Source organism: Adelges cooleyi, unplaced genomic scaffold, assembly GCF_023614345.1.
Source record: "Adelges cooleyi isolate 19-005CV unplaced genomic scaffold, UGA_ACOO_1.1 ACOO_flye_CR_arks_rails_tigmint_CR_PRNA_30, whole genome shotgun sequence".
NCBI classification, from domain to species: Eukaryota; Metazoa; Arthropoda; class Insecta; order Hemiptera; family Adelgidae; genus Adelges; species Adelges cooleyi.
In genome coordinates, this window is record NW_026095971.1 from 8,007,150 (window position 1) to 8,022,939 (window position 15,790).

General features: G+C 29.2%; 1 protein-coding gene across 1 annotated transcript; it reads right to left on the reverse strand.

The window, feature by feature from the left end:
* Positions 1 to 53: 53 nt before the first annotated feature.
* LOC126838300 (diphosphoinositol polyphosphate phosphohydrolase 3-alpha) lies at positions 54 to 6,868 on the reverse strand. Its single transcript, XM_050572621.1, has 4 exons — positions 5,606 to 6,868; positions 3,395 to 3,556; positions 3,239 to 3,323; positions 54 to 686 (listed from the first exon to the last, which is right to left on the reverse strand). The coding sequence occupies exons 1-4, from the start codon at positions 5,696 to 5,698 to the stop codon at positions 568 to 570; spliced, it is 459 nt and encodes a 152-aa protein (XP_050428578.1). The 5' UTR covers positions 5,699 to 6,868; the 3' UTR covers positions 54 to 567.
* Positions 6,869 to 15,790: the final 8,922 nt, after the last annotated feature.

Genomic DNA, 15,790 nt, shown 5'->3' on the forward strand with positions numbered 1-15,790 from the left:
TAAAACCCCTAAAAAATGTTAAAGCTTAAGCATTAAACATCTTAACATTTATTAATATCATTAATTGATGATAGTTTACAAATGGGAAATAATAAAATACTAACATGACAATTATAAACTAAAAAATAAATAATAATATCATACATAATAAAATTTAACTTGGTTATATCAACCACTTAAGTTTATTGGCAGTCTGTCAATTGATGTTTTACAATAAGTATCATTACACTAATATTGTGTATACATTTTTTCTTATCAGATTTTAGTATTATTAAAAAAGTTTAAATGTTTTTTTATTGACTTTGTTCAGTTCATACAAATCTCATTTAAATTAAGATTGAAGTGTTAAAAAATCTGTATTATATAAATTAAATGATGACAAAAATTGATTTTATACCTTATATCTAAATATCGATAAACTTTTTTATCTTAAAAATTACGTGAATTCATGTTACTTAAACTATTCTATTAGCTATAGCGAGAAGATATTTTATTCTAAATTATATTAAGGATGTAAAATGTTTAAAAATTATAATAGTTTAGTATTAATCCATCTAGAGAATGATATCAGGTGTTAACTTTTTGTTTATTGAGTGCAAAACTTTCCAGGTATGTATGTTGGGTGGGTTTATGTAAACGTAGCATATTTAACGCATCTTCTAATTTGAACCATTTACGCTTACGACCTGTAAAAAAAAAAATGTTTTATTAATTGACAAGAATTACATTTGTTGGGTTGTTTTGTTTATTAGATAACTTGTGACAAACAAAATTTTCTCTTTACAAAGGTCTATATAAAGGTCCAATGGACAGGAAAAGCAAAAAATGGCATATGCTATTTTTTGTAAAGGCAGTAGACTAGATAGTCAGATTTAAAACAATTGACCTTCATTAAAAATAGCATTATAAAAAGAGCTGTTAATAACCAACAAATAAAGTATTAAATTTCAAAATGTTGAGCGGTATAATCTAGACACTGTTCTTTATTTTCACTATCGTTATTATTGTTAATATTTCACAACAATAAACTTCAGGACACTTAACGTGTCCTACAAAACATCAAAAAAATAGTGATCGAGTTGTTTAAAACTCCAGGCTAGTTAAACATACTTCTTGCACCTCATATTAAATGATAAAATACAGAAATTATTAGTAGGTTTAACCATGACAAATAAAACAATTTTATTTATGCATAAAATAATTAAGATAATAACTAACCAACTAGAACAGGTTTTTAAATTTTAAAGTCCATATCTACAAATGATTTTATACAAAAAACCATCTTTAAAGTATACTATTCTTTTTTTGCTGTAAACAACAACAAAATAGTTTGAATTCCACATTACAAAACACAATAATATGTTCATTTAGCTGTAATACAGGGTGACTTTTTTTATGATGAGCCACTCCTCAATATTTTATAGGGTTTAATAAGAAATTAAAATGTTTTTTATTTCATATTGTTTTTATACAATGTGATCTCAATTTTTCACAATTTTTTTTGTTTTTACCCCCTCCCAACTTAGTTTTTTTGACAGCAACTTTTGAATTTTGAATGGTAACGTATATATTTGATTAACTTTTTAAATTGAGAATAATGTTGACTGGTCGATAACCAGTTTTGAATAACTATTTTTGAAGTTTCAAGTTTAGAGCAGGAGGAAAGGTGGAGTGCAGCATAATTTTTATCTGCGAACTTTCCCTCCGATCCTAATTTATAAACTTATTTGTATTGCTTAACACTTGGCTAGTTTCTAAATGAAACATGACCTTTCTGAATGAGGCATAAAACAGACATGGCCGCAATGTAGATACCACTACTTTGATTGTTTGACTTTTTCGAGAGGGAATCTGAACCTTTTACTTTTTTCTGAGTTCTCTTCTTCCCATTACCCACATAACTCCTAGGTACATTTGATAATGATGTTTCATGCTTAATTCAGAAACTGGCTAAGTGTTAAGCAATAAAAATAAAAGAGTAGTGTTGCTCATGAAAGTAGGAGTGAAGTGTGGTTATGAACTAAAGAAATAGCAGACTTGGCCAAAATGTAGATTCACTACTTTGATAGGCTGACATTTTTGGGAGGGGATGTGAAACTTGGCTTTTTTTCACTGTTAGGTTTTTGTTGGGGATATCATTCTTTTTTGCGGGCTTCAGTATTATAGGGGAAGTTTTTTTTTTTTTTACGAGGCATTGAATGGATATTGTACGTTGTAGATTTTCTCTTGTTTTTACGTGTTATTATATTAACTACGTAGATAAGTACATAAAACTACTCTTTATAGTGAAGCTAGAATTTATACAAGTAGCCACAATGCATAATGATTAATAATTTATTATTAATAAACCATAATAGTAATTAAGTTAGTCATAATTAATATAGTGTAATTTAATTAATATATTAGTGCAGCTAGAATTTATACAAGTAGCCATTATAAATCTAGTTTAGTATTATAAACGTATAAACGAAACCTAAACGTTTAGGTGTACAATTACACTTTATAATAAACCACGTGACAAACGTAACAAGAACAAAGAACACTGCTACACTTCCAAACATATGAACACAAATTAACAAAGACACAAACTACGACCAAATGATGGCTGACTAGAGACGTGGGCATCAACAGCGCCCTGTACTGGCTGTAGCGGCGGTGAAGGTCATTAATCCCCACCTAGCACATTAATTTTGAGAAAATTGCATTTTTCAGATTTTTCCCTTTACTTACACTATAAGACCCACCTTTGTGTCAAATTTTACGTTTCTACCTATACGGGAAGTGTCTTATAATTTTGATAATGAGTGAGTCAGTAAAAAAAATGCAAATTTTGAAATCCTCCCATTTTAAAACGGCTAAATAATATGGCCTCAATTTTAGACAGTGTCCTAAACTATTTAAACTTAATTTAGATTTCAAATTTTAAAAGCCTATCTTAAGAAGTAGCAGAGATATGAGAGTTCGAAATACCGGGTGAATTGGTTCGTGTAAAGATACACTGGCATTGCTGGAACTTGCCGTGCGCTCAGATCAGTGCTCCTCGGACATGAACACATAAATTTTATTTATATCTGTAAACAACATTTTTGGAGACTTTTCACTGACATTATTACCTGTTTCCTGTTTATTGATGGTAATAATCATAAAGTGGGGAAATATAATTGTTCTACAAATCTTGCTTAGATATAGATAACTTCAGATATTATATTATTATGTTATAATATATAATATATCTCACCTATGCCCAACGAGTCTTCCCACTCGGGTAGCTCTTCTGTAACTATCATCACAAACACATCTGTCCTGTGCCTCCTTGTATGGGTCTGTAAAGACAAAATGTACATTCAATAAAAAATTCACACAAAAAACATTGTTTATGTTTATGCAAACAAACCCTATCTTCAAATGTCCCAAGTCGTCTGTGTAGTCTGCCCACGACGCCGGCTTCCTCAACTACTTCTCTAATAGCAGTTGCACTCGGTTCTTCTTCCGGTTCAATTCCACCACCTGGCACTATCCACTGTTCCGGTCTACTAGATGAAGTCACCAACAGCACCTTCAAAAAGTATCATATACCTATATATATGCACAATAGTCTATAGTCATTAATTAAATATACATTTTTTTAAAAGTACTTTAATGAAACAGTTACCTTAGTTCTCCTTGAACTAGTTATTAAAAATTAAACTACAAGATGTGGAAATATTTGTGAATTTTATACTTAATATTTATACATTAATATAAGGCTTAGTCTAAAGCTGTGAAGATATAGGTAAGATTTTTAAAATACCCATGACCTAAATAAAGGTTGCTACTGTCCACTAACTAAAACTGTCGCATAGTCTTATGTACCTAAAATCATTATTTTGTAAATAGCTTTACTGAATAAATAATTATGTTCTATTTTTTATATATAGTACTACTCTCAATGTACATATACAGAATGTATACAGTCATTGTGTTAATTTGTTTTGATTTGTATTATTTAACAGTTTACAAATGTACAAAGTATGATTTTATATTATAATAGTTAGTAGATACAAAGTGCCTGTACGCTTTTAGAAGAAATACATAATTAGTTATTATTAGACATGAAAAAAAAGTATATGTATATTTTTTGTTTAAAATTAACGTTGTCTACCTAGACTAATGTAAATTTTTACAGCTTAACCTTGAAACAAATCCAAAAAAAGTAAGCGGAAATTGTCACACAGCTTTCAACAGAAAACTTGTTTAAACAAACTAAACATAAGAGATAGTGATAATGGTAATATTTTACATAGTTTTAAATAAAGCAATAATTATCTTATCTTTAAGTTTAATGCCATATATATTTAAGGTAAAATTACTTTCCAGAAAGTCATAGTAGGTAGGTAACCCTTTTTATACATAAAAAACTGATTATATGAAACTCCCATTCTAAAAAACAAATTAAAAATATGTGTCAGAAAAAACTAACAGATTAAAAACAGAACAGTTGATTGTAAACGAAAAAATGGATATTGATTCCTTTTTCTAACAATGTTGTAATAAGTTGAAAATTCAAACTAATGTATTAACACAATATAAAATATTAACAAAACATTCACAAAAATATATAAAAGTTAGGAAAATTTGTTTGTATTACTTATATTATTCTATATTTTTAGGTTTATAAATGGTGTTAAATAAAACTGATGTTTTTTTTTAAATAATTATTAAGTAGATAAAATTGTATGTGTACAAAGTGTATCATTAGCGACTTTTTTATAATATGTTTCTTTTATCAAATAATAAACTGTCATATTACAATAGACCTATGTAAAGCAAAGTGATTAACAGAGATAGATACCGGCCACAGCTTTAAGTTATTGTGATATATTTTGTAAAGTATCAAAAAAGAACACTGAAATAATGTTATACTTGTACAAGTATTTACAAATGTGAAATACTAAAAGTACAAAGAACACATTAAAATAGCACAATCAGAACTTTTTCAAATAGACGAGATAGATTGCAATAATTACTATGTCTTAGTTAAAAATTAACATTTTAAGATTAAATACAAATTTTAACTATTAAACTGAACTTATTAGGAACTCTCAGTAATTGGCATACCCATAGGCAGTGACAGATCTTTCACCAATTATATACAATGCATATACTAATATAAATGTATTATTAAATGAAATAAATCATTATAGAATATTATATCTAACATTAAATTATGCTTAGTAGGTATATACTAACTACAGCATAGCTGTATGTCAGCATATAAATTATACTTTTTTCAAAATCCATATGCAATGATAAAAGAAATTTAAGGTATTGAGCAAACATCACACAATATAGAGCTAACAAACTAAATTAATATGATTGGTTTACACTGCCATAAGAGCATATTGGTAAATCGGCATTTTTTTAACATAATATAATAACAAAAAGATATATTAATGTACATATATTAAGGTTTTACAGAAGAAAAAATAAACAACTGTAAGAGGAACAAAATAACAAGTAAGCGGAAAACTTTACTTATACCGTTCATACAATATACACCAGTATACAAAATTCATATTGTTCTGTGTTAAATAATACTAATAACAGTTTAAATTAATATAATTACCTCATCGGAATCCTTGCGTACACATATACAAGCAGCTCGCCTGCGAAATCCATCTTTGTCGTAAATGCGCGTCGAATTCGGTTTGTCTTTCATGTTTAATGATAACAGGATAATGTCACAAATAAGTAAAATCTTCAGGACCTTATGCTTAAGTTATATGTGGTATAGTAATAGGGAAATTTAATACTAAATATAGGTAGCTGTATAAGTGAAATGTTATACTACGTTTAATTGAATATTACCATTTGGGTGAGATTGACATGTTGCTTTAGAGAAAAAAATTGTAATGATATGCGAGAGGTAAGAAATCACCTAACCACTCGCTCACGTCCGACTTAACTTAAAAAAAAAATTGAATAAATAATATAATATAAAATGTATGATATTATAATTGCAACGTTTGTGCGTATAAAAATTTGTATTTAAATAATTTTATATAAAAAGAAGAAGTCCTTCTTAATTTGTCTGTCGTAAAAAGATTATATTCTTATATATCAATAAACAATTTAAAAAACAACGAGTGAACAGAAAAAATCAGATTAACAAATTAGTAATAATAATAAAAAGAGCGAAAGGAGGAAAATAAAAGAATAAAAGGAAAACGGGGAGATAACTAATAATTAAGAATTAAACAATAAGAGATGCATTTGACGGATGTCGTCATTTAGAGACATTGTAATGGAAACATTAGACCGTCGTTTGACGTTTGCATTATTGAGATTATAATATTTTTTCGTAGTTCGCCGTAATAGTCCGCCGTCCGCACGATCACCATAATCGCCGATTATAATAATATAACAACATATATTTATATATATATAAATAAAAGGTACACAAGTATAATGGCGCAAGTGTTAATGTTTATGTGTTACAGCCGATAGTGATCTCCGTCGGTTTTTAGTATGTGAGCTCAAGTACTAAAAAAACGTCCGCACACAATAACTATAACCGTGTACGATATTATGCGTTCAAAGTCCACGTACGGATCAGCTCCGACCGTGTGTGCCGTGACCACGGGCCCCGGACCGGGTAAACGGAAAAACAAACTGATCACACAGAAAATATGAATAAAAAAAAAATAATAATAAAGCCACACACAATCGGCACAGCAGTGGCCGCCGTGAACGCGTTCACGATTCACGGGCAAACGCGGCACTGAGCAATGAGAGTGCGCGAAAACACGAGCCAAGCCTATAAGTCGGTTTCGCCCGCGGTTGATCGAGACAAGCTGAACGCCAACGCACAGCGCATGCACACCAATCGCTACTGAAACGCTCGACGCATACGCGACATGTATGTTGATATTATTACTATATTCGATACGTATATACACATAACATAATGCACGATACGTTCGGGCCACGGCTGCCGGCAACGCGGTACCTTTATACTGTGTTTTTATTATTATATATATGTTGAATGTTTATGTATGCATGCACCGGCCGCCGGGTAAGAACCGCGGCGCTTCTGGTGTCGCGTTGCCGAACCAACTCATGCGTCGCGCCACCAGTTGAAAACTTTAAAAAGTAAAAACTAAAGCACCTATCGAATAACTATTTCTCTAAGTTTCGACAAAAAATCGGACAGACACGTCGAAATTTGTATCGTTAACGCTGATGATGTGGAAAATCGTGTCGAGGGGAGGTTCAAGACATGGGTGGCCAACCCCAAATAGTAAGATGAAGGCGAAGAAGAATGAGAACAAACATTTTATTGAATTATAATTAAAACACTCCATTATAGGAAAACTAGGCTATTTAACATATAAACAAAATTTCACAGTGGATTTGTTTTTAATGTTGAAATGTTGATAGTTTTTTTTTACTGTGTCAGAACACAGTAAAAACAGATACATACAGATATGGATGGAATCCATGATTCAACTATGATTTATGAAATATAGAAATTTTTTGGTAAGGGGCATTACATGTTCTATTAAAAATAATGTCAGTAGAACCAATAATGTGAATACATGAAGAAAAACCACACTAAAATAAAGATTTATGTCAAATTAATTTTCTGACTCTCAAATTAAATAATACATTACACATTTTGTACCTATATATTATATTCATTAGGAAACAGGAAATTAATGTTCTTTCAAATTATTCGTTCAAAGCTAAAACTAAGCATAGTGAGAGCGAAAAATTTACATTGGTTTACAGAAAACTGGAAAGTATGTCCATATTGATTGCTAGTTAAGTTTACGTCAGAGCAGAGTTTAAGATTACAGGCTCTATATTAATGACGTTTTTCATTAGGTTTCAATTAAAACATGGCTAAGTATTATTTAGCATTGCGTTTTACTCGGTCCATAATTTAAAGTAAAAACACCTAGTATAAAGTCAAAAGTTATGATATTGAATACGTTTTGACTTATGATATTATACTTGAGGTGCCTAGAACACAAAGGGTACAAGTGGCATTTTATTGATTTCAAGAAAATCAAGCTCAAATATTACATCATATGGTGTTTTCGTTTGGGGGTTAGGTGATTTGCTACCAGATCGCAGCAAATGATGAATAATTCACTTATTTATCTTTACCACCAAATAAAATGGACAATTTGTAATTTAGCTGTGCGCTTAACTCAAATTTTGTAAAAATACCCCTTGTGTTCTAGGCGCCTCATTTGAAAGATGATTAAGAATTTAAAAGATTTTCATAGAAGTGGTAGGTCAAAATTGTTCAATCCTGTTAACCGGTTACCCAACCCAACCCGTTCTTCTCAATAAATTACACCTATTTTCTACATGAAATTAATTTAATAACCCCAAGGCAGGCTAGCGCTATTCAGTTTGCAATGTCTTCATGGAATAATCAATTTATAATTTCGATACCAATTAACATTAAATTGTATAGTCGCTTATTAGCGGTTAATGACAACCTACGTAAACGGTACATTTATAAGTTAAATCCGCGTGGCTTCGAGCACATTGTGTATTTTATGATGGATACATTTTATATTATTATCTTACGCATTTATTGTTATTTAAATTAAAATTGAAATGATTATTATAATCGTTGGTTAATGGTTATTAAACGAGGCGTAGTAGCCTGTGCTGGTTTTATTTATTGTGCATTTTTTATCCTTTAATTTATCGTTAACAGTCCGGGTTTACGTGTTTGTTTACGGCGCCAGAGTGGTGCCAAAAACTTAGGTATGTGTATAATTTGCGTTTTAATTAATTCATTGGCAACTGCAGGTATAATATATTATTATGTATTTTATTGCTATGTAGACAACAACAAAAAATATGCAGTACTAATATAAATACTGAATAATTATAATGATCGACTATCGCAACAAGCCGCGGATAATAATACACCGATGATTAATCGATGATAACACCACTGTTGTCTAAATATGTTATACCAAATACTTGTATTACATTGGTAAGCGGCTGGCTAAATGTCAATGTTGTGAAATATATTTATTTTTTTCTTTCCATGTCCAATGAATCCTACGATCGCTTGTCCCACTCGTCACACTTCAACAATGACATTTACTAACATAAGGTAAGTATTGGCGAAATTTGCATAATATGTTATTAAGCACAATACTATTTATAAACGTATGGGACGAATAACGCACTATACAAATAATATGTATACAGGGTGAGGGGGAACCGACGATCGTTACCACTTACCCGGGTAATCATTTTACAACTAGCAACTATAGAAATAGTGTGAATTTATAACATTTTTACTTAAGTAACACACAATTTAATAGGTACCGACTATACCTACTTTATATTATTAACTAATATAATACTCGAAAAAGCCATAGGAAAGTTGATTTCTAAAGTTAATGATCTTTGTGTCAATCAGTGAATGAATTTATTCACTGGTCCATAAACGTAAAATGAAAAAGAGCTTAGGAGTCTATGTATGTTTTTATAAAAAAAAAATTTCGTATTATTGTTATTAGGCTACTTGATTTGATTAGTTTGGGAATGTAATCAATCTACGGACACCATTTAACGACAGTAAACTGTAAAATGATCACCCTATAGGTTCAACTACGAATGTCTATGACAGACGTGTATGAATATAAATTTTATGTTTAATAATATAATATATTAGGTAGGTATTCGAGTTAAATGAACGCAATATATTTTATTACAGTGACTAGTGAAACGTGAAAAACTATAATTAATTCAAACGATTATATTATTAACATATTTAGGCTTCATTCTAATGATCCTAAGACTTTTTCTTTTTTATGCTACACACGTGGTATGAAATTTTAAGGTTTGGCTGACGTCTAAATATATATATATATATATATATATATATATATATATATATATATGCGGAGATCAACCACAACATACGGACTCTCATTATCCTAGCCTCTCTTTTTGATGTTTACCATAATAGGTATTACGATGTGCATTTCTCGACTATAATCATCATTGAGAATACTTACATACTTATTGTAGCTCTCTCTCTTTTTGTATACTTTCCTGGCCTTAGGAATAGCTTAAAGCTGACGACTAAAAATGTTCAATGTTGACAAAAATTGGCTATGATTTGCATGATAAATTAAATGGGTGCCTGTAGTTGTTGTAATACCTGTTTACTTTGTTATGGTTATAGATTGTACTGCAAAAAATGTATTAGTTCGAATATTATAACGTATGCCAACAACTAAATAACAAGTTGTTGAGGCAAACAAGAGAGGACGTATGATCGTCATTGTTCAATATTTTAAGCTTTATATAATTGGTACTCCATCAAACAGGTTTAGGCAGAAGTCATAACTATTAGGTTTTAGGCACATGTAGTTATATGTGATTTATGTTTGTAAACGTCTAATAAATGCAATAAATAAAATATACTTCTTAGATATCTTAAAATACATTTTTATAAATTTATATACATATACCGGGTGAAGTACTCTTTTAACACTCTACAATACTTCTCTTAAAATTATTGCAGTTTTGTAGTTTTTCTTTTTTTAAACATTTTTGTTTATGTTATTGTACAATATTATAAAGTTACTAAATTTTAATCTTTTTTAGTATTTTTAAGAGCTCTATCTATTTTTGAAACTTAAATTATAACAAATATATTTGATCTAATCTGTGGTATCGCTGTCGAATTGTTAGATGTGAACAGAAAATTGTATTTTAAAATAATACATTAATCGTTAAATTTTTTTACGATTTTCCTGATTTTACTTTTTAGGAAAAGAAGGAGTAGACTTTTTCAACTTATAATTCACTACTAATAATTGTACTTCATGTCTTCATTTATTGTTTTACTCTCTTTAGTAAAAAGTTCCTCTCTCATCTATAAAAAAACGAATAGTTAACCTACATCTTCTCAACTTCGCATCAAGTGTAAAAAACATTAAAATTGAGTATATTATTTTAGAAATTATATTGGTTGATTTTTTATCCTTTAAACTAAAATATATTATAATTTATATTCTTTTGAAAATAAGTTGCAAAATATTGATTTTACACACATGACTACTATTATTAAAATTTTAATAGAAATCACGGTTTATTGATAAGTAGAAAAATAAAATTAAGTACAATCAATATTTATTATAATTCACCAATAAACGAATAAGAGGTTCCGGTCTTTTCGATTAGAATTTACTTTGTAATATAACGAGTGGCACGTCAGGCAGGTATATCACATGTTATTAATAAGTTTACAGTGGTTAGCTACTAGCATGTCATTTCATTAAAACTGTGTAAAATATTGCCAACAAGTAAATTATATTCATGGTTATCTACTATTAGATATCTATATACGTAAAATATTGTACCATTTCATTATTTCAATTACATTTTATCGATTTGTCCAAACCGAATGTTCGGTAAACCAAGTATATTTAGATTAGTATCATCGAGTCTATGTCCAGGAATTGTAATAGCCCTAAACTGTCCCAGGAGGTCACTGATTTAGTGAAGATAGGTCAAGCTATTTTAGAGATAACTGATAACTCCGAATATACAAATCTGTTTTTGAGTTATTCGTATGACGGGCGCCGAAGTGCATGTATATAATAGTAGGTACTAGCTATTACGAACAACTACCTTGTAATCGAGCACTAACTAACCCTAAACTTAACTACTGAATGAGTAAAAATCCCTATTAAGGAACAAAGGTTCTAGAGTTAGGATCAAACTATGGTAACCGTCAAGGAGGCCGGCAAATTAATTTTTGAGTTTTTTTTGTACTTATTCCTTGGATGTTATTTTAGTTAGTGGCAGGAGTGTAATATAATATATTTATATTTATATAAATTATTATGCACTTATTGACTTATTTTAATTTGTAACTCGCAATAAGTTTCAAACTTGACCTTGTTTTTATAAGCTATAACTGTTGTGGTTAAACATATATTCTTAATATATACAAAACCAACGAGGGGGGGACTATTGATCACATGACTTCTCCTCGATGTGGTTAGAAATAATAAATTGTTTTGATTTAAACACTATTCATTATTACAATTTAATCTGTTTCTTTAATCCTCGATTTACGTTTTTCTTTAAGGTACGATTATCACAACTTGCAAGTCACAAATTTCATTAGTTAAGTCATTGAAGTGATCTATAGTTATTATTCCCAAAAAAATGTGTACAAAGTTGTATTTCATTTATTTTTAGATACAACTAACAACAGTTTTTTCCAATTAATTCAAATTATATAATTAATATAAAAGTTATAATATTATAGTTATGCAAAAGATAGTTTCTGTAACAATAGTTCATTTTTTAGCTTTGATAAAAAAAGCTAAGTAGGTTTTGTTTTTGCAATTTTTATTATAAAAATATTAATATTAATATATATATATATAAAATGCTCAACGTTTTTGTGATAACTCTTCATTGCACCATTTGTAAACTGAAATACTTCTTGAATATCAGTCAACTAATAGACATTACATTATTTATATATATATAATAATATAGTTGAATAATAATTAAAAGTTATAGTTCTAAAAGTTTATTGTAGAATTATCATTATTTATAGTAGTAGGCTGCAAAGTACTAAACGATTAATACTATAAGAACTGAAAGTTAAATATTTAAATTATACACTCTTTTCCTGTAAGTTTCACATTTTTAGCTTTAAAGTACAATTTAAACATTTATATTTTATAAGTAAATTACTCGTTAATAAAGTTGTAATTTATATAGTACATATTTCATAACAATAGTCAATATGTATCAACACAAAACCTATGAGTGTAAGTATATTATCTTCATATAATCATACCTATTGACGTTCTTCTTAACGCCTACTTAAATCTAAATATATATACATAATATACAGATAAACGTGTAGGGGACAAGATCTTATTCTAGTAGTTGTATGCAAATTTAAGGTAGGTATTTTTAATATTTTAAACGTCATAGTCGTTAGTTCCGCCAGATAGAATATTATATTTTTATTCATTAATCAATATATTTACAATTAAATAATAAATATGTAATGAAATAAAATGAAAACACATTGAGTACAAAACACGTTATGTAGTATTTTCAAAATAAATAAATAACATTACATGTTTAATATACTGTTCAGTTATTATTCATACAGTCAAAGTCCGTTGTAGGTACATTAGTATCATAATAGACTATTATGATACTATTATACTAATGACACTTTTTTATTATATTATACATTATAATATGATATTATGACTTTTGTAAATAGGTTAGTACATACAAGTGAACATAGTTGTTACTTGTTAGCATTGATTTAGTTTATCGACGAGTATGAACTTAAAAAAAGGCCTTGTATAAAGGGTGGTGTCTCCTTCAAATTTCAAGGTTTAATTTCTTAGAAAAACACAATTTCTTATGTTATTTTTAAATATTCGCATATTCTTATGCCAAAAACGTTACGTACATTGTTTAAAAAGTTGGCTCTTTTTACGACTAGAGAATAAAAGTGTATACATTGCACTGTACAGAATAATAATATATTATTAAGTTTTATGATATATAGAAATAACAGAAAAATCACAGCTTTCATTCTTATAAAAATATTGTTTTAATGTTTAAAAACAAGTTGAAAATGCAGTGTGTCAAAACGAATTTTATGAGACCGAAATCGCCATTTTGAAAGAGTGACTTCTGAATTTTTCCTTGTACTTTTCATATATCATGTAGTTTATACACAAGTGTGTAAATACACAAGAAATTAAGATTAGGATATGAGTGAGACAAAGGACCGCATAGAAAGGTTGGGGGGGGGGTTGTGTCTTGTATTTTTGGTATGAGTAAAGTTTTGTCAATCGGCGGAAAAAGGAAATTGGTCGTTTTTAAAAAATATATCTTATAGAGAAAAATTGTGGACACCTTTAGTGATTACGAACTCGTTAGATGTACATTATTTATTATTTAAAATATTAAGACATAATATACAAGTAGTTTATTGTTGTGTATAAGATAATAGGCCACGTGCCGTATGCAATGATATTATCTGATTTATGCAAATTATTTTAATAAATGTGTTTAAACATTTAAAATTATCTTTGTAATCAAATACATATTTATTTTGCAGTCGAATTCGATAGATCCAATTTAGATTCAATGGGATTTTTATTACTGTAATAATTAATGAGTGAACGTTTCATTTGACGGATCGATTATTGATGTTTCGTAATTCATTTATAATAATTATTATATTGTAATGTTACATATATCCCAAGTAGGTTATACAATGAACCAGATAATACAACGTGTCGTGGCCGTCTAAGTGGCATTTTGTATAATATAGTAACCCCATATATTCTACGCAACTTATCAGACATTAATTTTTTTTTACGAATGTACATATAGGTATAATTAATTATACTAATTAATATTACAGTAATTAAATATTTATATATATATCACATGACGTAAGATGATCGTGAAATGTATATCAAAAGTTATTTTGAACCAACTAAGATAATTATTGTATATTATACGTGAATACATAATAATATTAATATTAATATTAATAATTATAAATATAATATCTTGGGAATCTCGCAATGTAAAATCAGTTGGTCCTGATGGTATCCAAGGAGATTTCCTTTTTAAAATTCGATCCGTCATAGCTGAATCTTTATGGTTACTGTTTAGACGTTCAATCGACTCAGGTATCTTCCCAACAGCCCTTAAATTTGGCTCAATTAGACCAATACTAAAGTCTGGGGATTTTTGTCGTTCTAATGTCTCAATTATGTATACTTACTCTGTTAATAATACTCCTTTAAAAATTTCAAAAAATTCTGTAAAGGACTTAGGTTTTACTCTTACACGCAATCTATGCCCAAATATGCATATCCAAATAATCTGTTGTAAGGCCCTTAATCTGCTAGGTTTCATTAATCGAGTCTCGACAGAATTTCACCTACTCTCTCCTTTAAAAACTCTCTTTTGCTCTATAGTTCGTCCCATTCTCGAATATGGCTCTGTAATCTGGGACCCATCCACCGCTTCTGCCCGTAATATGATCGAAAGGGTTCAAAGAAAATTCCTCCGTCACGCTGCCTATAAACTTAACATACCCTGTCCTCCTCATGACTATACTCCAATCCAACATCTTCTCTCCCTTGAAAGTCTCGCTGATCACCGACACGTAGCTAACATATCTTTCCTAACTAACCTACTTTCCTCTAAAATTGACTGCCCCCTGATTCTCTATCCCGAGTTTCCTTCAATCTCCCCAGCCGCCGCACACGTTCATCTGCCCCTTTTCATATCCCTTTTCTTCCTCAAACTACTATCTGAACTCTCCAATCATCTGTCTTATGCGCATTGGCAATACTGACTCTTCTTTCTTTCTTAAAAATAAGCTTAGTTACCATTGAGCATTCCATTTTTGATACTTTTATCATTTTCTATTTATTCTTATTATGCATACATTCTACTATTTACTGTAATTTACTAATGTACACATTTCTTATGTTACTGGGCATTGGCCTGTATTATATTATTTAAATAAAAATATATCATTGATCAGTTGTCATTACTCAGTGGTTGATAGATGCCTAGAATTCTATGTTTTTATGAGATGGGTAACAGTCGCAAATGTAGTGCAAGCTAACCGTAATCTTAACACTTCTAAAGATATGGGTCTTAATACTCTAAACTATGTTCTAATATTTTGTGGTCGGGAATATAATATAATTCCTTTATTCAGGCTTTATTTGGTCTGTGT

Excerpts from the sequence above, each read along its gene's own strand:
- LOC126838300 (XM_050572621.1), bottom strand. The coding sequence starts at position 5,698 with ATGAAAGACAAACCGAATTCGACGCGCATTTACGACAAAGATGGATTT. Across the intron at positions 3,557-5,605 it reads TACGCAAGGATTCCGATGAG|GTGCTGTTGGTGACTTCATC; the intron begins GTAATTATATTA and ends TACTTTTTGAAG. Across the intron at positions 687-3,238 it reads GGAAGACTCGTTGGGCATAG|GTCGTAAGCGTAAATGGTTC; the intron begins GTGAGATATATT and ends TTTTTTTTACAG.